At 37.1% G+C, this 22,790-nt stretch overlaps 1 protein-coding gene and 1 pseudogene across 1 annotated transcript in view; both read right to left on the bottom strand.

Annotated features, from left to right (window-relative positions):
• Positions 1-3,913: 3,913 nt before the first annotated feature.
• LOC144284161 (exocyst complex component 3 pseudogene) lies at positions 3,914-6,645 on the bottom strand (annotated as a pseudogene).
• Positions 6,646-20,207: 13,562 nt separating this feature from the next.
• The window catches only part of KCNU1 (potassium calcium-activated channel subfamily U member 1), a 146,541-nt gene continuing 143,958 nt past the window's right edge, over positions 20,208-22,790 (bottom strand). Inside the window, exon 28 of the mRNA XM_077849126.1 lies at positions 20,208-22,578. Coding sequence (XP_077705252.1) covers positions 22,547-22,578 — 32 coding nt within the window. The 3' untranslated portion in view covers positions 20,208-22,546. The remainder of the gene's footprint in view (positions 22,579-22,790) is intronic.

Here is a 22,790-nt window from a genome sequence, read left to right as displayed (position 1 = left end):
CCTATACCATCCCTATGTCATGCTTTCACATGGCCCCTACACAGCTCTGCTTTTGGCCAGAGTTTATCAGAGTTATTCATTAAAACATTCCATTTGCTTTCTAGCCAAAATAAACTAAACTTTTTCTTTTGTCTTTATAGTTGATGGTCATTCTAGAAGGGCCCCTTCATTGCAAAATAAATACACTTTGCAGAGGAAATGTGCTTTGAGGCACTGCTGGCTGCATAAGGGGTAGAGGAATTTTCTATAGACCACACCTTAAAACATACAAATAAACAAAAATCTACATGCGATGTTCAGGGATGCAGCAGTTTATTGGGCCCAAGCATGTGACATAGGCATATGGTAGATATAAGGTTACTATCAGGAGGTAGAAAGTTGAGCTTGGAATCACCCACTGAATGTAGGGTGTGTATGTGTGTATGTGTGTGTGTATGTGTGTGTGTTGGGAGAAAGGCAGTGGTAGTATTGAAGTGATTCCAGTCAGTGGTGCCATCTGAATAGTGGCAACAGTAGAAGCAAATCCTTTCTGGAAGAGTTTCACAATTAGATCCAAATAATTCCATGGACTAAGGTCAATAAGCTTGAATGAAATATCAGCAAACCCAGAGACATCAGATAATGACGAAAGTCAGCAGAAACAACAAACAAACAAAAATTAGATTTTGAAGGACTGAAATGTTGAGAGTTGTTAGGCATGTCATATATAAAATGTTAACCAAAAATTAAAGGATACAACCACACATACACACATAAAAAAGATACTGTCAAAATTAAATGCACAGAATTGAAAAAGAATACAAATGAAGTGTTTAGAAATTAAACATTTAATAGCTGGATTTTTAAAAATCTAAGTAAAAGAATTAAATGCAGATTATTAATAGCTGAAGAGACAATCAGTAAAGTGAACAATACAGTCAAACAATTGCAGTCTGCACAGAATGATAAAAATGGACATTATAAAATATACATTATAATATATAGAAGATATGTCTAAGTATAGCAGTTAGAGTAGCAGAAGTAAGTAAACATGAAGAGGGATAATATCTAAAGAAATAATGGATCTAAATTTCCTATTATAAACAAAAATCCCATTAGTTCAATGTATTTGAGGCAATTCATATCTGGGGCCATAATAGGATAAACAAAGACAAATAAAAGGCTCTAAGAAAGACATTAAGAGTAGACATTTGGAATTACATCATACTCCTTAAAAATAATAGTGTAAGCCAGAAGACAATGGAATAATAACTTCAAGGTGTTCAGAGAAAATAACTTAAAAAAAATGATTTTACTTACTTATTCATGAGAGACACAGACAGAGGGTCAGAGACATAGGCTGAGGGAGAAGCAGGCTCCCCGCAGGAAACCCAATGTGACACATGATCCCAGAACCCCAGGATCACGACCTGAGCTGAAGGCAGACTGAGCCATCCAGGTGTCCTAGAAAATAACTTTAATAATTAACTTATAATAATTTTATACCCAAGAAACTTTTTTTCCATTATGATGAGCTATATCTACAGAGACATAAAAACTAAAAGTTTATCACCATACATGTGCTTAAAGAATTTCAGATGTATATCTAGAACAAGGAAAATTATTGCGGAACATTTTGATATGCAAGATAATGAGGTACAAATAACCTAGAAGAAATGGATAAATTCCTAGAAATATACAACTTACCAAGACCAAGTCATAAAGAAATAGAAAATCTGAACAGACCTAAAACTGGCAGGAAGATTGAATCAGTAATCAAAATGCTCCCAACAAAGAAAAGCCCAGGGCCAGATGGCTTCACTGGTGAATTCTCTCAAACACTTAAAGAATGAATGCCAACAACAAAAACAAAAACAAACAAAGAAAAAACAAAACAAAACAAAACAATCTAAAACCTCCCAAACAACAACAAAAAAGAAGCAAACAAAAAACAAAGCAAAACAAAACAAAATTAATGCCAATCCTTCTCAATCTCTTCTAAAGAACTGAAGAGGACAGAACTCTTTCCAACTTGTTTTTTTTTTGGGGCCTGTATTACCTTGATGTCAAAGTTAGACTTAAAAGTCACTGTAAGAAAAGAAAACTACAGGCCAATATCTCTGATGAACAAAAAGGATACAAAATCCTCACCAAAATACTAGCGAGCCAAATTCAACAACACATTAAAAGCATCATACACCATGACTAAGTGGATTTATCTTGGGATACAAGGATGGTTTAGCACATACAAATCAATTAATATGATATACTACATTAACATAATAAAGGATTAAAACCACATGATCATCTCAATAGATGCAGAAAAAGCATCTGACAAAAGTCAATATCCTTTCATGATAAAAATTATCAAAAAATCCCTAAGAACAGAAGAAAATTACCTCACTGTAACAAAAACTATGTATGAAAGGCCCACAACATACATCATAGCTAACGGTGAAAAACTAAAAGTTTTTCCTCTAAGATCAGATAAAGGCAAGGATGCACACTCTCACCATTTCTATTCAACATAGTACGGGAAGTCCTAGCCATATCAGCTAGGCAAATAAGAGAAATAAAAGAAAGGCATTCAAGTAGGAAAAAGAAGTAAAACTGTCTCTTTATGCAGACAACATGACCTGATATGTAAAAATCCCTAGAGACTCCACTTAAAAACTTTTAGAGCTAATAAATTCAGTAAAATTGCGGATTATAAAATCAACATGGAAAAAAATTGGTTGCATTTCTGTATATGAACAATTTAATATCTGAAAGAGAAATGAAGAAAACAATCTCATAAACAATATCATCCAAAAGTGGACTAAAAACTCTGAGACACTGATGAAAGAAATTGTAGAAGACGTGAATAAATGAAGAGATAACCTGTTTTCATGGATAGAAAGAATATTGTTAAAATTTCCATACTATCCAAAACCATCTAAAGGTTCAATGCAATCCCTATCATATTTCCAATGGTATTTTTCACAGAAGTATGACAAACAATCCTAACATTTATATGGAACCATAAAAGGATGTAAATTGGTGCAGCCACTATGGAAAACAGTATGGAGGTTCCCAAAAATAGATAAATTCTATTTCAAAATAGAATACTATATGATTCAGCAATACCAATTCTGGATATATAACCAAAGGAAATAAAATCACTATCCTAATAGTGATTAGTGATTAGTAGAGAGATATTTCTACCTCCTCCCTGTTTGTTGCAGCATTATTTATGAGACCCAAGACATGGAAACAACTTAAGTGCCTATCAACAAATAAGTGAATAAAGAAAATGTACATATAGACAATGGAATATTATTTGGCTATAAAAAAGAAAGGAAATTCTGTCATTTGTAACAATGTATATGACACTTGAGGGCATTATCCTAAATGAAATAAGTCGGACAAAGACAAATACTCTATACTCTCACTCTTATGCATAAGACAAGGAGTAAACTGGTGATTGCCAAGGGCTGGGAGGTGGAGGGAAATGGATGATTGTGGTGAAAGGGTACGAAGTATAAGTAAGTTCTGGGCATCTAACGTATAGCACGGTGACTATAGTTAACAATATTTTACACGTGAAAATTTTATGTTAACCTTATCATGGTAATCATTTTTTAAAGATTTTATTTATTTATTCATGGCAGACACAGAGAGAGAGGCAGAGATATATAGACAGAGGGAGAAGCAGGCTCCCTGCAGGGAGCTCCATGCAGGACTTGATCCCTTGACTGGGATCATGCTCTGAGCCTAAGGCAGATGCTCAACCACTGAGCCACCCAGGCGTCCCATTATGGTAATCATTTTGTAATACATAAGTAACTGTATATACACTTTAAAGTTACACAATGCTATATATCAAATATATCCCAATAAAGCTGGAAAAGCTGAAAGCTATTATTCTTTAAACATTTTTTAATGGTTCGTCATTTTCTGATAACTTTCTCCATTTTGTCAATTTTTCTTTTTCTTTTCATTTTTATTTCTCTGCAGGACTTCAGCCTTGTTAATTAAGCAGCCTTGTTTAGTAAGAGTTTTAGAAATCTTACTGTGGAAATGACCAAAGACCAAGAGGTGAATGAAGATGGGCTCTTCCCCCTCCACACACCTTCTCACTCCTGTGATAAACAATCTACCATGAGGAATTTTACGTGAGAATCCTGCCTCAGAAAGGTGTTTACAACAAAAACCAGAGAGTCTGTGAAGAATCACAGCCAGCAGGGTTCTTGTTCTTCAAGAAGGTGTGAGCCTGGACACCTCACAAACATGCTTAGCCCTTCAAGAGATAGACATGAGGTACTGAAACATCTACTGTGACCCTTTGAGAGTCACTTTTGCTTTAATATATTCCTGAGACTGGGGATGATGAGTGCAAATAATGTACATAAAGTTGAAAACTGACAGGTTACTTGAAAAGCTTTGCCACGTTCATACTAAGAACTATGATTTCCTTGAAGATGGGCATGTATTTCAGATTCACTACATTGGGGCCTGTTCTAGAGTCTTGATGATGGTCTGCTTTGTATTCTTCTAGGCCAGTGTCCCAGCCAGGAGCATGCCAATGTGGTCATCCCTGAAGTCTTGGTGTTGACTGATCAGAGTTGAGATGTCCAGATAGAGCAGAGGAGGGTCTGTGAGCTTAATAACTTCTGTAGTGGCAATGATAGCATTACCATGTCCACCTATATCTTCACCAAATCCAGAAGCCAGCTTCTGGAATGAGAAGTGGAGTTGCTCAGCTTCCCTGACCACCCTTTCAGCACCATCCCTATGTTCCTTGGTGCTCCAGAATGAGATATGCTTCTGCATGCTGGCCCATAGGTACTCCACTTGCCATCCTCCTTTTTTTATATGGCTTTTGGATTTTGGCAAAATCATTAAAATATTCTTCCACAGTGAGACAGATGATGTTTACAGTGTTTGAGCCTAACAGCCACTTCTTTGTCATCAGCTCATTGAGATGTTGCTCCAGATCCAGGAAAACCTTCCCCAGCAGGCTGCGACAGCCCTCTTTTGCAATAGTGTCTGAAATCCCATCCGTTTTTGGTTGGCTCAGGGATATGCCCTCTTCCATTTCATTCAAAAAAAAAATTTCCTTTTTAAACCAACGATAAATTCTTCAAAGCTTTGACAGTTGTTGATAGCTGTCATATATTGAATATAGTGTAGGTATCATTGACTTCTCAGCTGTTCTTTATACAACTGAACTTCATCTTTGCATCTACTTAATAAGAATTCATTTGCTAAAGACAGAGACTAGTTTGTGTCACAAACCTTTGTTTTTGCTTATCTGAGGAGCAACTTCAAGAATTTGTTTAACGTCTAGAAAAGAGTGTTACTTGATACCCACTTTGTTCAGCTTTAGGCTCAGCATCTTTTATCCAGCCTTTCTTGTCTGTTTCTAGTGCTTTCTGCAGCCAGATGATAATGTCTGAAGTGAGAGTTGAAAGGTACCTGTGGAGCAGATCAGGGACTACTTTAGAGAAAGTAAAGGTTGATATCCACTTCTGGGCCAGCTCCACATCCTCTGTCCTCTCTGTGCTTGTGTAGGTGTTTGACACTCACGTCCACAGGCTCATAATTTCATTTGCTTCTAGGTCTTCTAACTCAAGGTCCTGCATCCATGTTCTCAGAGCCTGGTGGTACATGTTCAGGAGGTTTCTGAAAATCTCATAATAGGGAGGAAAACACTTAACCATCAGGTTTTTGGCAATGACAGGTCATCCAGGACATACTTACTTATGATTTCCAGGTGGCAGATAAATCATATCTTGTTGGACTCCTTGGGGTCTGCTTGTGTGGCCTCAGTTCTAGTACTCATGGCTCTGTCTAAGACGGCAAACATTTTCTCCTTGCAATTCTTGGGCCTCTTGGAAGAAAACAAGCTAGTTTACTACTGCTACTTCTTCTTCTTCTTCTTCTTCTTCTTCTTCTTCTTCTTCTTCTTCTTCCTCCTCCTCCTCCTCCTTCTTCTCTTCTTCTCTTCTTCTTCTTCTTCTTCTTCTTCTTCTTCTTCTTCTTCTTCTTCTTCTCCTCCTCCTCCTCCTCCTCCTCCTCCTCCTCCTCCTCCTCCTTCTTCTTCTTCTTCTTCTTCTTCTTCTTCTTCTTCTTTTTCTTCTTCTTCTTCTTCTTCCTCTTCTTCTGCCAGAAACATATTGGCCAATTTGTCTTCCTTTTTGATGATTCTGACAACTGAGACCAGTAAGTGGGGTCACAGGAGATGACCAGCAAACTCTGCAGCACTATCCACATCTGCTTGGCTAGCTCATCTGAGAACCCCTGCATGCTCCCAAAGTAGCCATGGATGAGGATCATGTTGTTCACGTTCCCTCTGTCTACATAGGACTGCTTATAGATCAGCCCATCTTGGGAATGAGCACTCCAGCTCCATCGGCTTCCAGTCAACCTACAGGAATGCCCCTTGTTTAATAAAGTCCTGGGTGCCCCTCATAATCTGGGGTCCTGAATTGTCCTTGAGGGTCTCTGAAGCTGCAGTGAACTGGCTATGCCACATCACAGCATACTTCATATCCTTGACTCTCTCGATGGCACTGATGCTCTGTTTCCAGTCCTTGCTGACATCGGCAAGGGACTTCTAGATGTGTCTGATGCCATTCAGTAATGTGTGGAGCTGGCTCAGGCCCATGTGGCTAACCTGTCCAATCACAAATGGATAGTGGCCATCCATCTGGCCTCTGTGGAGTGCTTTTTCCAGCCTGATGCTCTTCTTTGTCCAACTGGCCTCGGCACTGAAGCAGACCCACTTCCCTTTGGAACACCCTTGCAATCTGTTTTCTTGGTGCCTAAACATTGGGTAAAATCCCTGCACCTGTAACACTAGAGTTACCCTTCTTCACTGCTACTGGGCGCCCTGCAGGAAGTGCCACCCAGTTTCTCGAACATGTTAATCACAGTTACTTTAGAGTCTGTCTTTTGTATGATATAGATCATTTGTAGGTTGTCTCCATTATCCATTTCTTTTCTCTTGGCTTTTAGTCATTTGAGTCACTCTATTGTCATTCATGGTAATTATTTACTTATTTATTCCTTGAAGGAAAAAAAGGAATAAAAGAGACTATCAATGTTGCCATATCTCAGCAACTAGAAGGAAGTAAGGTTTAGGGGCCCATCTGGAAGCTAATTTAGGTTGCTACAGAAAAACATAAATTAAGGCGAAGATAAAACTGACTCCAATAATTTTTATACAGTGCTGTATACTGTGTAAAAACTCTGAATAGTGCTAACTTCCAGAAGAGAGTGCTTATTTATTTTTTACTTATAGGTAGTTACAGTAGGGAATTGATCACCTTGATACAATCAGAGAATGGGAAGCATGCAAGCTGATTTCAGGCTTTGTGAGAACTATTCTATTTCTAGTTTGAAGTAATCCTAAAGTAGGACCTTTCATGAATATTAACTGAAAGCAAAGGTTGTTTACCTGACCCATTCCCTTGCTAGGCTTTGGCCAATTTTCCCTTCCCCAGTGCTTGGAGACTGGCAAAGGCTCTGCTTAACTTTCCAGCTTCTTAGTAAATCCTTTCTTCCTGGCTTCTCAGCCTCTTACACTGAAAATGTTAGGAATAAATAATATCCTCAGGGAAAAAAGAAGCACAGAAAGTCATGCTCACAGTTTTCCCATTCTCTTTTCTCCCAAACCTAAACCCCTCAATTCCTAGCAGCCTAGATAACCCTCAATTCCATTTTTTTCCTTCTCCTAGCCCTAACAGAGCTCTTAGCTTTAAAATTCAACTTGACCTCCTGGTTGGTGCCAATTACTAGGGGAGAAACAGCAGAGCCTGCTGAGCTTACGTCAATGTTCTTTTCTCTTGGATCTTAGCCTTTCAAGTTCTTACTATGTTGCTGTATGATTATTTCAAACAGATAATTTCAAAACTTTTTTTTTTTTTAAAGATTTTATTTATTTACTCATGAGAGACACACAGAGAGAGGCAGAGACATACGCAGAGGGAGAAGCAGGCTCCCTGCAGGGAACCCGATGCAGACCTTGATCCCAGGACTCTGGGATCATGGCTTGAGCCAAAGGCAGAAGCTCAACCACTGAGCCACCCAATGCCCCTCAAAACATCTTTATCCACTTTTGAATTTTTTCCCTTAGAGTGTTGGTCTGCTACAACTACCATAACTATATCATCATAACTATAAAAAATATATGGTATTTTTAAAAAAGATTTTATTTATTTATTCATGAGAGATAGAGACACAGGCAGAGGGAGAAGCAGGCTCCATGCAGGGAGACCAACGTGGGACTCAATCCCGGGTCTCCAGATCAGGCCCTGGGCTGAAGGCGGCACTATACCGCTGAGCTACCCTTGCTGCCCTTATAGCATTTTTAATAAAGATTTTATTTATTTGAGAGAGAGTGAGCCAAAGAGAAAGCATGAGTGGGGCAAGGGGCAGAGGGAGAAGCAGACTCCCCCATGAACAGAGACCCTGATGCAGGGCTCAATCCCAGACCCCAGGATCATGACCGGAGCCAAAGGCAGATGCTTAGCCAACTGAGCCACCCAGGCACCCCAAAAGCATAATATTTTTATGTAAAAATTAAAATTCTCAATTTCTCAAAAAAATATTTGGAAAAATGAGGCCCACATTCTTGTATGGAAATAATGGCTTGAGGTAAGTAGCTCCTGTTCTTTTAATTTCAGGTATACGCTTTCCAATTTTAATTATCTGGATTACTCAGTGATCCTCGAGAGTCAAAAAAGAAGGAGATCCATAATCAAGCTTTGAATAATGCTAATACCTAATTGTGTTGTATAAAAGGAGAGCTGAAGGCGACATGAGAATGCATATTCAAAAAAAGGAAAAAGAAAATTAGAAGACTGTTGTATCATGGAAGTCAAGGGAAGACCATGTTTCAGGACGGAAGGCAAGAAGATTGTGCCGATTAACTGTTCTAATTCTATATTGAGTGACTGAAGTGTAATTAGTGATTTTGAAAGAGTATTTTTAGTAGAATAATGGAGATGACAGCCAGGTTGGTGTGGCTTAAGTAGTCAATAAGATATGTGGAAACAAAGTAGTGAATGTAGAGGGCTAGTGAAAAAGAGTCTGTCTGTGACAGGAGGGTAAGAGAAAAGATGTTTCAGGGGAAAGATGGGGTTGAGTAATAAATTTCAGACAAGAGTGGCCTTTCTTTACTGTCTTCTTCCCAGTGCCATCAGCCAGCTTTTTCTTGCTTCCTTGCAAGATGAAACGCTGCTAAGATATTTTCTTGAAGGCGAGAGACAGTGAAAGGTGGTCAGCATTTTCATCTCTCAAACAAGAAAGAAACAAGGCTCGCCAGGCCATCTGGAGCCTGATTTAGGTTACAACCGAAAAAAGTAAATTAAGGCAGTGAGAGGCTGACTTCAACCATTCCCCTGACCTGAGGAGCCACTGCATCGTCAGAAGTTACCCCGCTTTCCTGCCTTTACCAGAAATAGTCGAGAGACAGCAGCACAAAAGCTGCCTTTTTTCCTTTGGAAAAGCAAGAGGAGCGCTGAGACATTTTCCCCCTAGCTTCAGGGATCTGTTAATTGGCTCCCCAGTAAAATTACAGAAGCAGCCTGCCTGATAATGATTGTAAATGACAGAGACGATCAGGTTTACCTTGTGATGTCCCCAGGGGACTTGCAGTTAGTTTAGTCTGAACTTAGCATCAGCTGCTCAGGTACCTTGCTTCCCAGCACGCAGTGGCTGGACTCATCCTGTATTCTTTCAAGCCTCATTAGTGTTCCAGCCTTCTCTCCCTCTCCCTCCCATCCCCAGCAGCCTCCTGCCTCCCACTGTCCCCCTCCTCCTTCTCAATTTCCAGGACTCCCAAAGCATGCCAATTGAAAAACTGAAGTCAGATTCCTTGCAGAGGTTGGGTTCTTTTGTCTTCTGGCCTGGAAGAAACAACCAACTCGTGGCTTTGAGCTGCGGGTTATTATCCCTCCAGGAAACTATACACCAACTTCACTGAACTCCAACCTCTATTAACTCCTTTACAGTTCGAAGGTACTCAGCTCGAGGATTTTATAGTTCATTAGAGGTGTTTGGAATGTACCATGGGTCTTAAAGAGAAGTTAATATGCCAAATAGCTAAATGGTGAAGGAGGCAGTTTTCATTAAAACCAAATCTCCAGTCTTTTAATTTTCCAGAAGCCACCGTGTATGTGGATGTAGTTACATATGTCTGCGTATGTATGTGTGGAAATATGAGGATATTTAATAGATATTACATACATATTACATATACGTATATAATACATGCAATCTATGTGTATTTATACAGTATGCGTGTGTGTGTATGCATATGTAATATGTATCTGTAATATATCACATATCCATATATATTAAAACAAAGTTTAATGCATAGATCACTTATGGACCTTGTTAAAATGCAGAATCTCATCTAGGTCTAGGAAGAAGCCCACTCTCAGGTAACATAGATGTTGCTTTTGGGGACCATGTTTTGAACAGCATATCTTTCTTTTTTTTTTTTTGAACAGCAAATCTTAAAGAGGTCTTTGCTTATTCCCCCCAAGCTTCTTCATCCTAACCTAACTGCCCTACTCCTCAATTATCCACTTGACAGAGGGCTTTTTTGTCATTTCTGAAAATAACAAATACTTAGCTATTGAGGAAAGCAGACTCTGGATTGGAGTTCTGGTTTCCTGTTCCAGAAAGTATACTGGGAAATACCAAAGATAATGTGAAATCTTTTAAGATTTTTATGAGTTTCCTATTATTTCTTTAATTTGCTAAGTTGAGCAATTACCTAACGAATTTCTAATTAATCTTATCCGTTTCCACATATGCGTACAAGGTTATAAATTCACATTTTGTTCTTATTTAGATGTATACCACATTTTTTTAAATTGTGGTCAAAAACAAAATTTACCATCATAACCATTTTTAAGTGTACAATAGAGTACATATAGTGTTAACTATAAGCACATTGTTGTACAACAGATTTCTGGAACTTTTTCATCTCACACAACTGAAACTTTGTCCATTGATCAGCAACTCCCTTTTTTCTCTCCTCCAGCTCCTGGCAATTATTATTCTCCTTTTTGTTTCTAAGAATATGACTACTATAGATAACCTATGTAAATGGCATATTCAGTATCGGTCTTTTTGTGACTGGCCTGTTTCACTTACCATAATGTTCTCAAGATTCATCCACATTGTAACATATGACAGAATTTCCTTCTTTTTTAAGGCTAAATAATATTTCATTATACGTATATGCCACATATTCTTTATCCATTCATTCACTGGTGGGCATTTGGTTTGCTTCCACCTCTTGTCTCTTGTGAGTAATGCTGCAGTGAACATGGGTGTGCAAATATCTCTTCAAGTTCCTGTTTTCAATTTGGAGGGGTGACATACACTCAAAAATGGGACTGTTGGATCTTATGGTAATTCTATTTTTGATTTTTTAAGGAACTTACTTTCCCATAGCAGCTGCACCATTTGATATTCCTAACAACAATGTGCAAATTTCCAACTCCTCTAGATCCTCACTAATGTGTATTTTTTTTCTTTTTGGATAGTGGCCATCCTAGTAATTGTAAGTTGGTATCTCATTATGGTTTTGATTTGCATTTCCCTGATGATTAGTGATACTGAGCATCTCTTCATGTGCCTATTGGCTATCTGTAATGTCTTCTTTAGAAAAGTGCTAACTCTGGGAAACGAACTAGGGGTGGTAGAAGGGGAGGAGGGCGGGGGGTGGGAGTGAATGGGTGACGGGCACTGGGGGTTATTCTGTATGTTAGTAAATTGAACACCAATAAAAAATTAAAAAAAAATAAAAATAAAAAATAATAATTAAAAAAAGTGTCTATTGAGGTCCTTGCTCATTGTTTTTTTTGTTTTTGTTTTTTTTTGTTTTTTCCTTGCTCATTGTTAAATTGGATTGTTTAGGCTTCTTGCTGCTGAGCTGCAGAAGTTCTTTAAATATTTTGGATATTAACCCCTTATGGTAAGCCATATGGTTTGCAAATATTATATCCCATTCCATAGGTTGCCTTTTCATTCTGTTGATTTTTTCCATTGTTGTGCAAAAGTTTTTAGGTTTGATGTAGTACCCTTCTCTATTTTTTTTTAATTTTTATTTATTTATGATAGTCAAACGGAGAGAGAGAGAGAGGCAGAGACACAGGCAGAGGGAGAAACAGGCTCCATGCACCGGGAGCCCGACGTGGGATTCGATCCCGGGTCTCCAGTATTGTGCCCTGGGCCAAAGGCAGGCACCAAACCGCTGCACCACCCAGGGATCCCCCCTTCCCTATTTTTGTTTTTGTTGTCTGTGCTTTTGGTGTCATATCCATGAAACCATTGCCAAATCCAATGTCATGAAGCTTTTCTCTTATTTTTTATTCTAGAAATTTTATAGTTTCAGGATTTATGTTTAGGTCTTTAATCTATTTTTTAAATAATAAATTTATTTTTTATTGGTGTTCAATTTGCCAACATACAGAATAACACTCAGTGCTCATCCCGTCAAGTGCCCCCCTCAGTGCCCGTCACCCATTCACCCCCACCCCCCGCCCTCCTCCCCTTCTACCACCCCTAGTTCATTTCCCAGAGTTAGCAGCCTTTACGTTCTGTCTCCCTTTCTGATATTTCCCACACACTTCTTTTCCCTTCCCTTATATTCCCTTTCACTATTATTTATATTCCCCAAATGAATGAGAACATATAATGTTTGTCCTTCGATTGACTTACTTCACTCAGCGTAATACCCTCCAGTTCCATCCACGTCGAAGCAAATGGTGGGTATTTGTCGTTTCTAATGGCTAAGGAATATTCCATTGTATACGTAGACCACATCTTCTTCATCCATTCATCTTTCGATGGACACCGAGGCTCCTTCCACAGTTTGGCTATTGTGGACATTGCTGCTATGAACATCGGGGTGCAGGTGTCCCGGTGTTTCATTGCATCTACATCTTTGTGGTAAATCCCCAGCAGTGCAATTGCTAGGTCAGGGCAGGTCTATTTTTAACTCTTTGAGGAACCTCCACACAGTTTTCCAGAGTGGCTGCACCAGTTCACATTCCCACCAACAGGGCAAGAGGGTTACCCTTTCTCCACATCTTCTCCAACATTTGTTGTTTCCTGCCTTGTTAATTTGCCCCATTCTCACTGGTGTGAGGTGGTATCTCATTGTGGTTTTGATTTGTATTTCCCTGATGGCAAGTGATGCAGAGCATTTTCTCATGTGCATGTTGGCCATGTCTATGTCTTCCTCTGTGAGATTTCTGTTCATGTCCTTTGCCCATTTCATGATTGGATTGTTTGTTTCTATTTATTTATTCATGAGTGACACACAGAGAGAGAGACATAGGCAGAGGGAGAAGCAGGTTCCATGCGGGGAGCCTGATGTGAGACTCTGGGATCATGCCCTGAGCTGAAGGCAGACGGTCAACTGCTGAGCCACTCAGGTGTCCCTGAGTTAGTTTTGATATATGGTGTAAGGTAAAGGTAATGGTCCCACTTCATTCTTTGTAGTTGTATGTGTAATCCTGTTTTCCTATCACCATTTGTTGGAGGAGCATATCACAAATTCTAAAATATAGTCTTTCAATGATCATTTAGATATCAAAAGTTTGTAATATCCATTATGAAATTTTAAATTTGACCCATGGTTGATTTAGATTTTTTGTTGTTGTCTTATTTCCAAATATGTTGGTAAATTTTATTTGTTGAGGTCTGGGTATTTGTTACGAATTTTGAATTTTATTGCAATGTGGTTGTTATTATCACTGACTAGTTCAGAGAGACTAGCCTTGTGGATGACTCCATAGGAAATTAAAACATATAATATGTGTGTTGGAAAAGAATGTCCATTTGTTACTCATTAGATTATCTATCAACTATCTATCATCTATCTACCTCCCATTCAATCAAACTAGTTAACTAGTTTACATTATTCTATGTAAGTACTAATCATTTTTCTGCTTGATCTATCATTTAAGAAAAGTGTGTTAAAATTCTTCCCTATGATTATTGATTTCTCAATTTTCTGTATAATTTTGTTAGTTTTAGTTTTATATATTTTAAAATATATAAATATGTTAGTTTTATATATTTTAAAATATATAAATAATATGTCAGTTTTATTTTATATATAGTTTTATATATTTTAAGGTCATCTTTATGCATGAATTTCAGAATTGTTATATTATTTGGTAGTTGAAGATTAGTATTATGGTTACAAAATGAAATTTTTTTCTTCAGTAATGATTTTTGACTTAAGGTATACATTATCTGATACTAATAGTACTTGTTTGATCCATATTTTTCTAGTATATCCCTTTATTTTTTTTCAGTTTCATATTTTCTGAATCATTACATTTTATACTATAAACAACATGTAACTTAAAAATCTAATCTGAAAAGCTTTATCCTTTACATAACAAGATTAGTCCATTTTCATTTATTTATTATCAGATATTTGTATTTATTACTAACCTTTCCTTTTTTTTTTCCTACACGCTGTTCTTTTAATTTGCTTTTCTAAAAAAAATGCTGGTTTCTCATGAATTGAGTCACAGTTGATTTGGAAGTCATGTATTCTTCCCTTTGTCTTTAAAGTTAATTCTCCAAATTTTTGACATGCTAAAGATTGAACAAATGCTAAAGTTAATAATTTTCTTTGCCCTCCTCCTGAACAATGATAAGATGTTACAATAATTTTGCTTAATCACACCTCTTTCATATCCCCTATTATTTCTATTTAGTTATTTTAGTTTCAACTTGTTTTACCCCTTCTAAAACTATTATTAGTAGTACTACAATTGACATGTATTTATATTTACCTTAAAAGTTTCTGTTTATTTTCTTGTCATTGGTCCTTATATATTTTTCCATCATTTGGAGTTTATTCTCTTCTTTCTGAAGTATATAGTTTACTAGCTCTTTCAATAAAGATTTCTAGGTGTTATGTTGTCTATCTTTGTTTATATACAATTGCCTTTATGTTTGCCCTCCCCCTTTGAATGGTAATCTGGATAGTATAAGCATGTACATTTTTTACCACTTTTGTTATTTTAGCCCTCAGCATTTTGATGTTATTGGTCGATTACCTTTTCTTTCCTTAATTTCTTACGGGTAATCGCTTTGTAGGGAATTTGCTTTCCTGTCCAAGTATAGATATGTCTATATGTAGAATCATTTTAATTTTCTCTTTCATGACTCACTGGACTTCTTATATCTCAGTATTCCTATATTGTACCAATTCTAAAAGATTTTTTTCTCTCTTTCTCTTCTTTCTTTCTTTCTTTTTCTTTCTTTCTTTCTTTCTCTTTCTTCTTTCTTTCTTTTTCTTTTTTTTTCTTTTTTGGTATCATCCATGTTATCTCTCTATCCAGAAATTGAGTTATTTCTATATTAGACTTCTTCATTCTCTCCTCCATGTCTCCTCACTTCTCTTTCATATTTTCCATTTTTATCTTTTTATTTTACATTTTATGTAAATTATTCGGATTTATCTGTATCTGACATTGCTTCCATCGACATTGAATTTTATGTAATCGGCTATTTCTAGAAGTTCTAATTCTTTTTTTAACTCTCGCTGCTCATTTTTTCACAGTTCCTTTTCTTTCCTTATGATTTATAATCATATCTTTTTAACCTTCTTCATCATTTTAAATGTATCAATTCTATGGTCTTTTTTCAGATTGTTCTAATCTCCAAAGTCTGGGGTCATGCTAACCCTCTTGTTTGATTTGTTTGCTGACACTGATTTATGAAGACAATTTCCTCATTTCAATTCTAATTTCTTTATTGCAGGCATATTGTCAGTTTTTAGAAAAATTTGAATTCATTACCACCCCACCCATACCAGTGGAGTCCTGTTTGTTCTGAGTTGTAAAATTCTTTCTTGCAAAGCATTATTAATTTCTTTCTACAGTTATCTCGATAATATTATTTGTTTGGAACCAGATTTTATTTTTCCCATTAACTTTCCCAGTTTTAAATTCCTGCCACACAGCGTATAAATTTGGATACTACCCTTACATATAATATGAACTTGAGGCTTCAATTTCTCATGATAGGTGTTTTTCATACCAATATCCCTAAGCAGAGATAAGCTTTCTTGTGCCTTTTTTGGGCCAGAATGAAGAACCTGTTTATTGCCTCTTAACACAGATAAGCTGATCTTTCACGGGTGATGGTTACCTTGGATCTCAGTTCTTATCTGTATTTCCTAGCTCCAGGTGGCATTACAATCCCAGCCACTAACTAAACAGTCCTACATATGAGTCTTATATCTCTCACAGGCATTCTCTCTATGACCTCTTGCTTCTGGCTGAAAGTTTCCACTTATTTCAAAAACGGCTATATATTTAAAAATTCTGTTGTTATAACTTACTGAACATTTCTGAGTATTTGGAGCAGGAAGAAAATCTATTTGAATTCAATTAGTCATACTGTTGAAAACATAAGAGTCAGAGTGATCTTTCAAAATATAAATAAGAAAGCATCGTTCCACTATTTAAAATTGTTAAACAGCTTCTCACTGTACTTAGAATAAAATATAATCTCTTTCTCATGGTCTAAAACTCTTTCTTAATCAGGTCCTGCCTATCTTTTAATATCATCTCATGCAACTCTTCCTGTGGTGTATTCACTATTCTCTAACCATACTGGCTTGTTTTCTTTTCTTTAACATGCCAACTTCCCTTTCCTAAGACAGTGTTTCACAGGATCCTTCCAATCCTTCAGTGGTTCCTGAGTAACACATTCTCTACCACATCAATATGTTTAATTCTTTTCTATTATGAATGAGCACATAATTAATGTTCAAAATCTTTTAGTTCAACTTTTTGCTTTTATAGAATAGTAAAATGAGTTGGGAAAGGAGCTGAGAAAGTTTTAAGAACTTGCCCCAAATCCTGTGTTTAATGAGACATCTTAAACAAGTACTCATGTCTTCTGATTCCCCCGCCCTATGTCTTTCTGGTGACTACTCCAATGATTATAGAAGGCCCAAATCAAGGATTTGGGAAGATAGGAGATAGACTGCAAGGTGATCCATGACCTCCATCCACTTACATGATGAATTTTGTGGAATATATAGACACATTAATTTTCTGGGGAGGAAGGTTGTACCTTTTATCCAATTTTCAAAAGGGTCAAAACCTCATGTCTTTTGCCCATTTCATGATTGGATTGCTTGTTTCTTTGCTGTTGAGTTTAATAAGTTCTTTATAGATCTTAGATACTAGCCCTTTATCTGATATGTCATTTGCAAATATCTTCTCCCATTCTGTAGGTTATCTTTTAGTTTTGTTGACTGTTTCTTTTGCTGTGCAGAAGCTTTTTATCTTGATTAAGTCCCAATAATTCATTTCTGCTTTTGTTTCCCTTGCCTTCATATGTGTCTTGCAAGAAGTTGCTGTGGCCAAGTTCAAGAAGGGCATTGCCTGTGTTCTTTTCTAGGATTTTGATGGATTCTTGTCTCACATTTAGATCTTTCATCCATTTTGAGTTTCTCTTTGTGTCTGGTGTAAGAGAATGGTCTAGTTTCATTCTTCTGCATGTGGCTGTCCAATGTTCCCAGCACCATTTATTAAAGAGACTGTCCTTTTTCCAGTGGATAGTCTTTCCTACTTTGTCAAATATTAGTTGACCATAGAGTTGAGGGCATAGACATGGCCAACAAACACATAAGAAAATGCTCTGCATCACTTGCCATCAGGGAAATACAAATAAAAACTATAATGAGATACCACCTCACACCAGTGAGAATGGGGAAAATTAACAAGACAGGAAACAACAAATCTTGGAGAGGATATGGAGAAAGGGGACCCTCTTGCACTGTTGGTGGGAATGTGAACTGGTGCAGCCACTCTGGAAAACTATGTGGAGGTTCCTCAAAGAGTTAAAAATAGATCTGCCCTAAGACTCAGCAATTGCACTGCTGGGGATTTACCACAAAGATGTAGATGCAATGAAACGCCGGGACACCTGCACCCTGATATTTCTAGCAGCAATGTCCACAATAACCAAACTGTGGAAGGAGCCTCAGTGTCCATTGAAAGACGAATGGATAAAGAAGATGTGCTCTATGTATACAATGTAATATTACTCAGCCATTATAAATGACGAATACATACCGTTTGCTTCAATGTGGATAGAACTGGAGGGTATTATGCTGAGTGAAGTAAGTAAATCGGAGAAGGACAATCATCATATGGTCTCATTCATTTGGGGAATATAAAAAATAGTGAAAGGGAATAAAGGGGAAAGGAGAGAAAATGAGTGGGAAATATCAGAGAGGGTGATGGAACTTGAGAGACTCCTAACTCTGGGAAATGAACAAGGGGTAGTGGAAAGGGAGGTGGGGAGAGGGGTGAGGTGACTGGGTGATGGACACTGAGGGGGGCACTTGATGGGATGAGCACGGGTGTTATGCTATATGTTGGCAAATCGAACTCCAATAAAAAAATATAGAAGAAAAAGGGTCAAAGCCTCAAAAAATTCTTAGAAACCACTGGTCTACACATTGTTTATAAACTATTATGTTCCTTGCATATTTTCTCTTGTCTTCATATCAGTTTTCCTATAAATAGGAACTGAACAATCATTACAGAGGTGAAAGACCTATATCCCCAAAACTATAAAACCTTGATGAAGGAAATTGAAGATAATACAAACAAATGGAAAAATATTCCATGCTCATGGATTCAAAGATTTAATATTGTTAAAATGTCCATACTACCCAAAACAATCTACAAATTTAATGCAATCCCTATCAAAATACCAATAGCATTTTTCTCAGAATTAGAACAAAGAACACTCACATTTGTTTGGAACCACAATAGACCCTGAATAGCCAAAGCAATCTTGAGAAAGAAGAACAAAGCTGGTGGTATCACAATCCAGGATTTCAAGGTACACAATTCCAGATTTGAAAGCTATAATAATCAAAATAACATGGTACTGGCAGAAAAATAAAGTTAGATCAAAGGAACAAAAGGGCCCAGAAATGAACCTACACTTAAATGGTCAATCTATGATAAAAGAGGCAAGAATATACAGTGGAGTCTCTTCCATAAATGGTGCTCGTAAAACTGGACACTTACATGCAAAACAATGAAACTGAAACACCTTATTATGACATACACAAAAATAAACTCAAAATGAATTAAAGGCCTAAATGTGAGGTCTGGGACCATAAAACCCCTAGAAGAAAACATAGGTAGTAATGTCTCTGACATTGGTCATAGCAATAACTTCCTAGATATGTCTCTTCAGGTAAGGGAAACAAAAACAAAAATAAACTATTGGGACTAGATCAAAATAAAAATCTTGGGCACAGTGAAGGAAATCATCAACAAAATGAAAAGGCAATCTACTGAATAGAAGATCTTTGCAAATGACATATCTGATAAGGAATTAATATTAGAATTACATAAAGTATATAATTCGATATCAAAAATCCCAAATAATCCAACTAAAAAATGGGAAGAGGACCTGAATAGACATTTTTTTCCAAAGAAGACATACAGATGGCCAACACAAAAGAAAAGATGCTCAACATCACTAATCATCGGGGAAATGCAAATCAAAACCACAATGATATATCCTCACACCTGTCAGAATTCTTATTATCAAAAAGACAAGAAATAACAAGTGTTAGTGAAGATATGGCGAAAAAGGAGCCTTCTTGCGCTTTTGGTAAGATTTAGTAAATTTAGTAAATCAGTGTAGCTACAGTGGAAAACAGTGTGGAGTTTCCTAAAAAAATTAAAAATAGGGATCCCTGGGTGGCGCAGCGGTTTGGCACCTGCCTTTGGCCCAGGGCGCGATCCTGGAGACCGGGGACCGAATCCCACGTCGGGCTCCCGGTGCATGGAGCCTGCTTCTCCCTCTGCCTGTGTCTCTGCCTCTCTCTCTCTCTGTGTGACTATCATAAATAAATTTAAAAAAATTAAAGATAGAAATAGTATATAATCCAGGGATGCCTGGGTGGCTCAGTCAGTTAAGCATCTGCCTTTGGCTCAAGTAATGATTCCAAGGTCCTGGGCTTGAGCCCACATGGGGCTCCCTGCTCACTGTGGAGCCTCCTTCTCCCTCCTCCTCTGCCCCTCCCCGCTGCTTGTGCTCACCTTCTCTTTCTGTCAAATAAATAAATAAATAAATTTGTTTTAAATCCCATAATCCAGTAATTCCCTACTGGATATCTACCCAAAGAAAACAAAGACACTAATTCAAAAAGATACATGTATCTCTATGTTTATTGCAGCTTTATTTAAATAGCCAAAATATTTTTAAAAAGTAGGTGTCCGTCAATAGTTGAATAAATAAAGAAGATGTGGTGTATGTGTACACACACACACACACACACACACACACACTGGATCATACTCAGTCACAAAAAAATATGAGATCTTGCCATTTGTGAGAAGATGGACAGACCTAGAGGATATCATGCTATGTGAAATAAGTCAGATAAAGACAAATACCATAGGATTTCACTTATATTGGAATCTGAAAAACAAAACAAATGAAGAAAGTAGAAACACACCCATAAATACAGAGAATAAACTGGTGCTTGCGATAAAGTAGAGAGATGGGGAAAAGGAGTGAAGGGAGTGGGAGGTACAGGCTTCCAGTTATGAAACGAGTAAGTCATGAGGATAAGAGGTAAGCATACAGCATACAGGTAGCACTGTATGGGAACAGACAGTAGCTGCATTTGTGGGTGAACATAGCATACCATATAGAGTTGCTGGATTACTGTGTGGTAGGTACACCTACAATTAATGTAATACACTGTGTCAACCATACTTCAGTAAAATAAAGGACTGAATAATCATTATGAATTCCTTTATGAATTATGACAATATCTACTATATTGCCAAAGGATTTAGTGTTATGATTTGTATTAAAATGTTGCCATTTATGAGCAAAGGATTTACTTCCGGAGTTATGGAATCACTTTGCACATGAGCCTAAGGGTATTATGACAATTTTATTTATGAAGACTGGCAATATAAATACTCAAAAGTTGGCTATAGTGCATATACCTCAATATTTCTTTAGCCATATTTCTGGTCCCAATCCCCTAAAATACTGAAAAATAAAAAATTACTCATTCTGATTTCTCTGCTGTGTTGAAAATGAGATCATTTGTGGGATAAGCTTTCACTCTGGAGAACTGAGTTTGAGATGCTAAACAGCTTGATTGATATGTGTACAGCAGAGATGTGGATTTTAAATAAGCATAGGAATAATCTTTACTTTTCTTTCTCAGGAATATTTTGTTTCTACCAAATTTGCTATGTATATAAAATGACCTGGTGGAATGATACTGCCTTTGCAGTAGATGTTTGGTAAAATGTCTTCCCAGACCATGAATCAATTTCCCTTCCTTCACTGGGGGCACTCTCCACCTCAGCCATTGATAGCTGGAGTGGAGTGGCTAAAGCTGAACCTACTACATACTTTCTTTCAGAAATTAGGATTTGAGATTCAGAGACAAGCTAGTGAAAACTTTGATGCATCTATAACTACCTATAAATGTGGAACTGCAAGAAAATAAATGTTGCATATGTAATGAAAAACAAACAAAAAAGTCAGTCTGTAGAAAGTGAAGGATGAAGAAGACTCAGGTAAGCTTTAAAAAGAAAAAAAAAAATCCTTGATCTCTGACAGCTTTCCTTATAATTACTCCTTTTTTTCCCATATAGGCTGAGTGGATTTTTTTACCAACAAAGTTTAACTAATATAAAATTTTATTTCCTGTGGATTAGTGTTTTGTTTTTCTTTTGTGTGCTTAGATACAGAATGTTTGTAAGTGCTAGAGTCAACACAACCATGTTTAAATGTTGATTTGATCACTTGCTAATAAAGTATAATAATTTGGATGCAGGGACACCAGGGTGGCTCAGCGGTTGAGACTTTGCCTTCAGCCCAGGGCATGATCCTGGGGTCCTGGAATTGAGTCCCACATCAGGCTACTGCAGGGAGCCCGCTTCTCCCTCTGCCTGCGTCTCTGCCTATCTCTCTGTGTCTCTCATGAATAAATAAAATCTTTAAAAAAATAATTTGGGTGCACTCATACTAAAAATTTACTTATTATCTGAAATTCAAATTTAACTGGGTATCCTTTCTTTTATCTAGCAACCTTATTTGTGACATAGTTTCTTCCTTTGTATAATAGAGCTAATAATACTAAATCAGCAAAGATGTTGTTAAAAATGTCAAGGATATCATAAGCATTATTTAAAATAATGTATTAGAAATATGGTTTATTATTTTCTTTCCTCTTCCCTTTACCTGTGTTGTATCTAAAACACAAGATGTTGCTTACAAAGCTCATCATTATAAGATAACCCATTGGGAGTAAATGGTTTATTTTGGAACATAGGGAAAAGTTTTAGACCTTTTATGCAATGAGGTCTTTATCCTCAGATTAGAGAATTTGGAATCTGTCATATATTTCTGTCTACCTGACTTCACCTAGGCACCCCATCCCATGATACTGTAATGATTCATTCTTGTGCGAGCCATATAGCTAAGTCTTACTTACACACAAACTGGTTTCCAATTCAAATCAACATCTCCTCATCTGATCTTTCTTACCTCCTATAGAAGAAGATGAAGAAAGAAAGAGCATGAAGAATAATGAGAAGGAGATAATATACTAGCTTACTATTTGCCTGCTTAAGGATAAAGAATGTAGGATTCTTCATTTGAGGGCTCTTTACGTCTCGTCTCCTGTGTCTAAGTCCTTCTCATTTTATCTTGATGGCTTATATGCCCTGACTGGATGAACCCAAGAAGTACTGAAGAATCTC

The sequence above is a fragment of the Canis aureus genome, chromosome 15 (genome assembly GCF_053574225.1).
Source record: "Canis aureus isolate CA01 chromosome 15, VMU_Caureus_v.1.0, whole genome shotgun sequence".
Lineage (NCBI taxonomy): Eukaryota > Metazoa > Chordata > Mammalia > Carnivora > Canidae > Canis > Canis aureus.
This window is presented reverse-complemented; position numbering and strand designations above follow the sequence as displayed.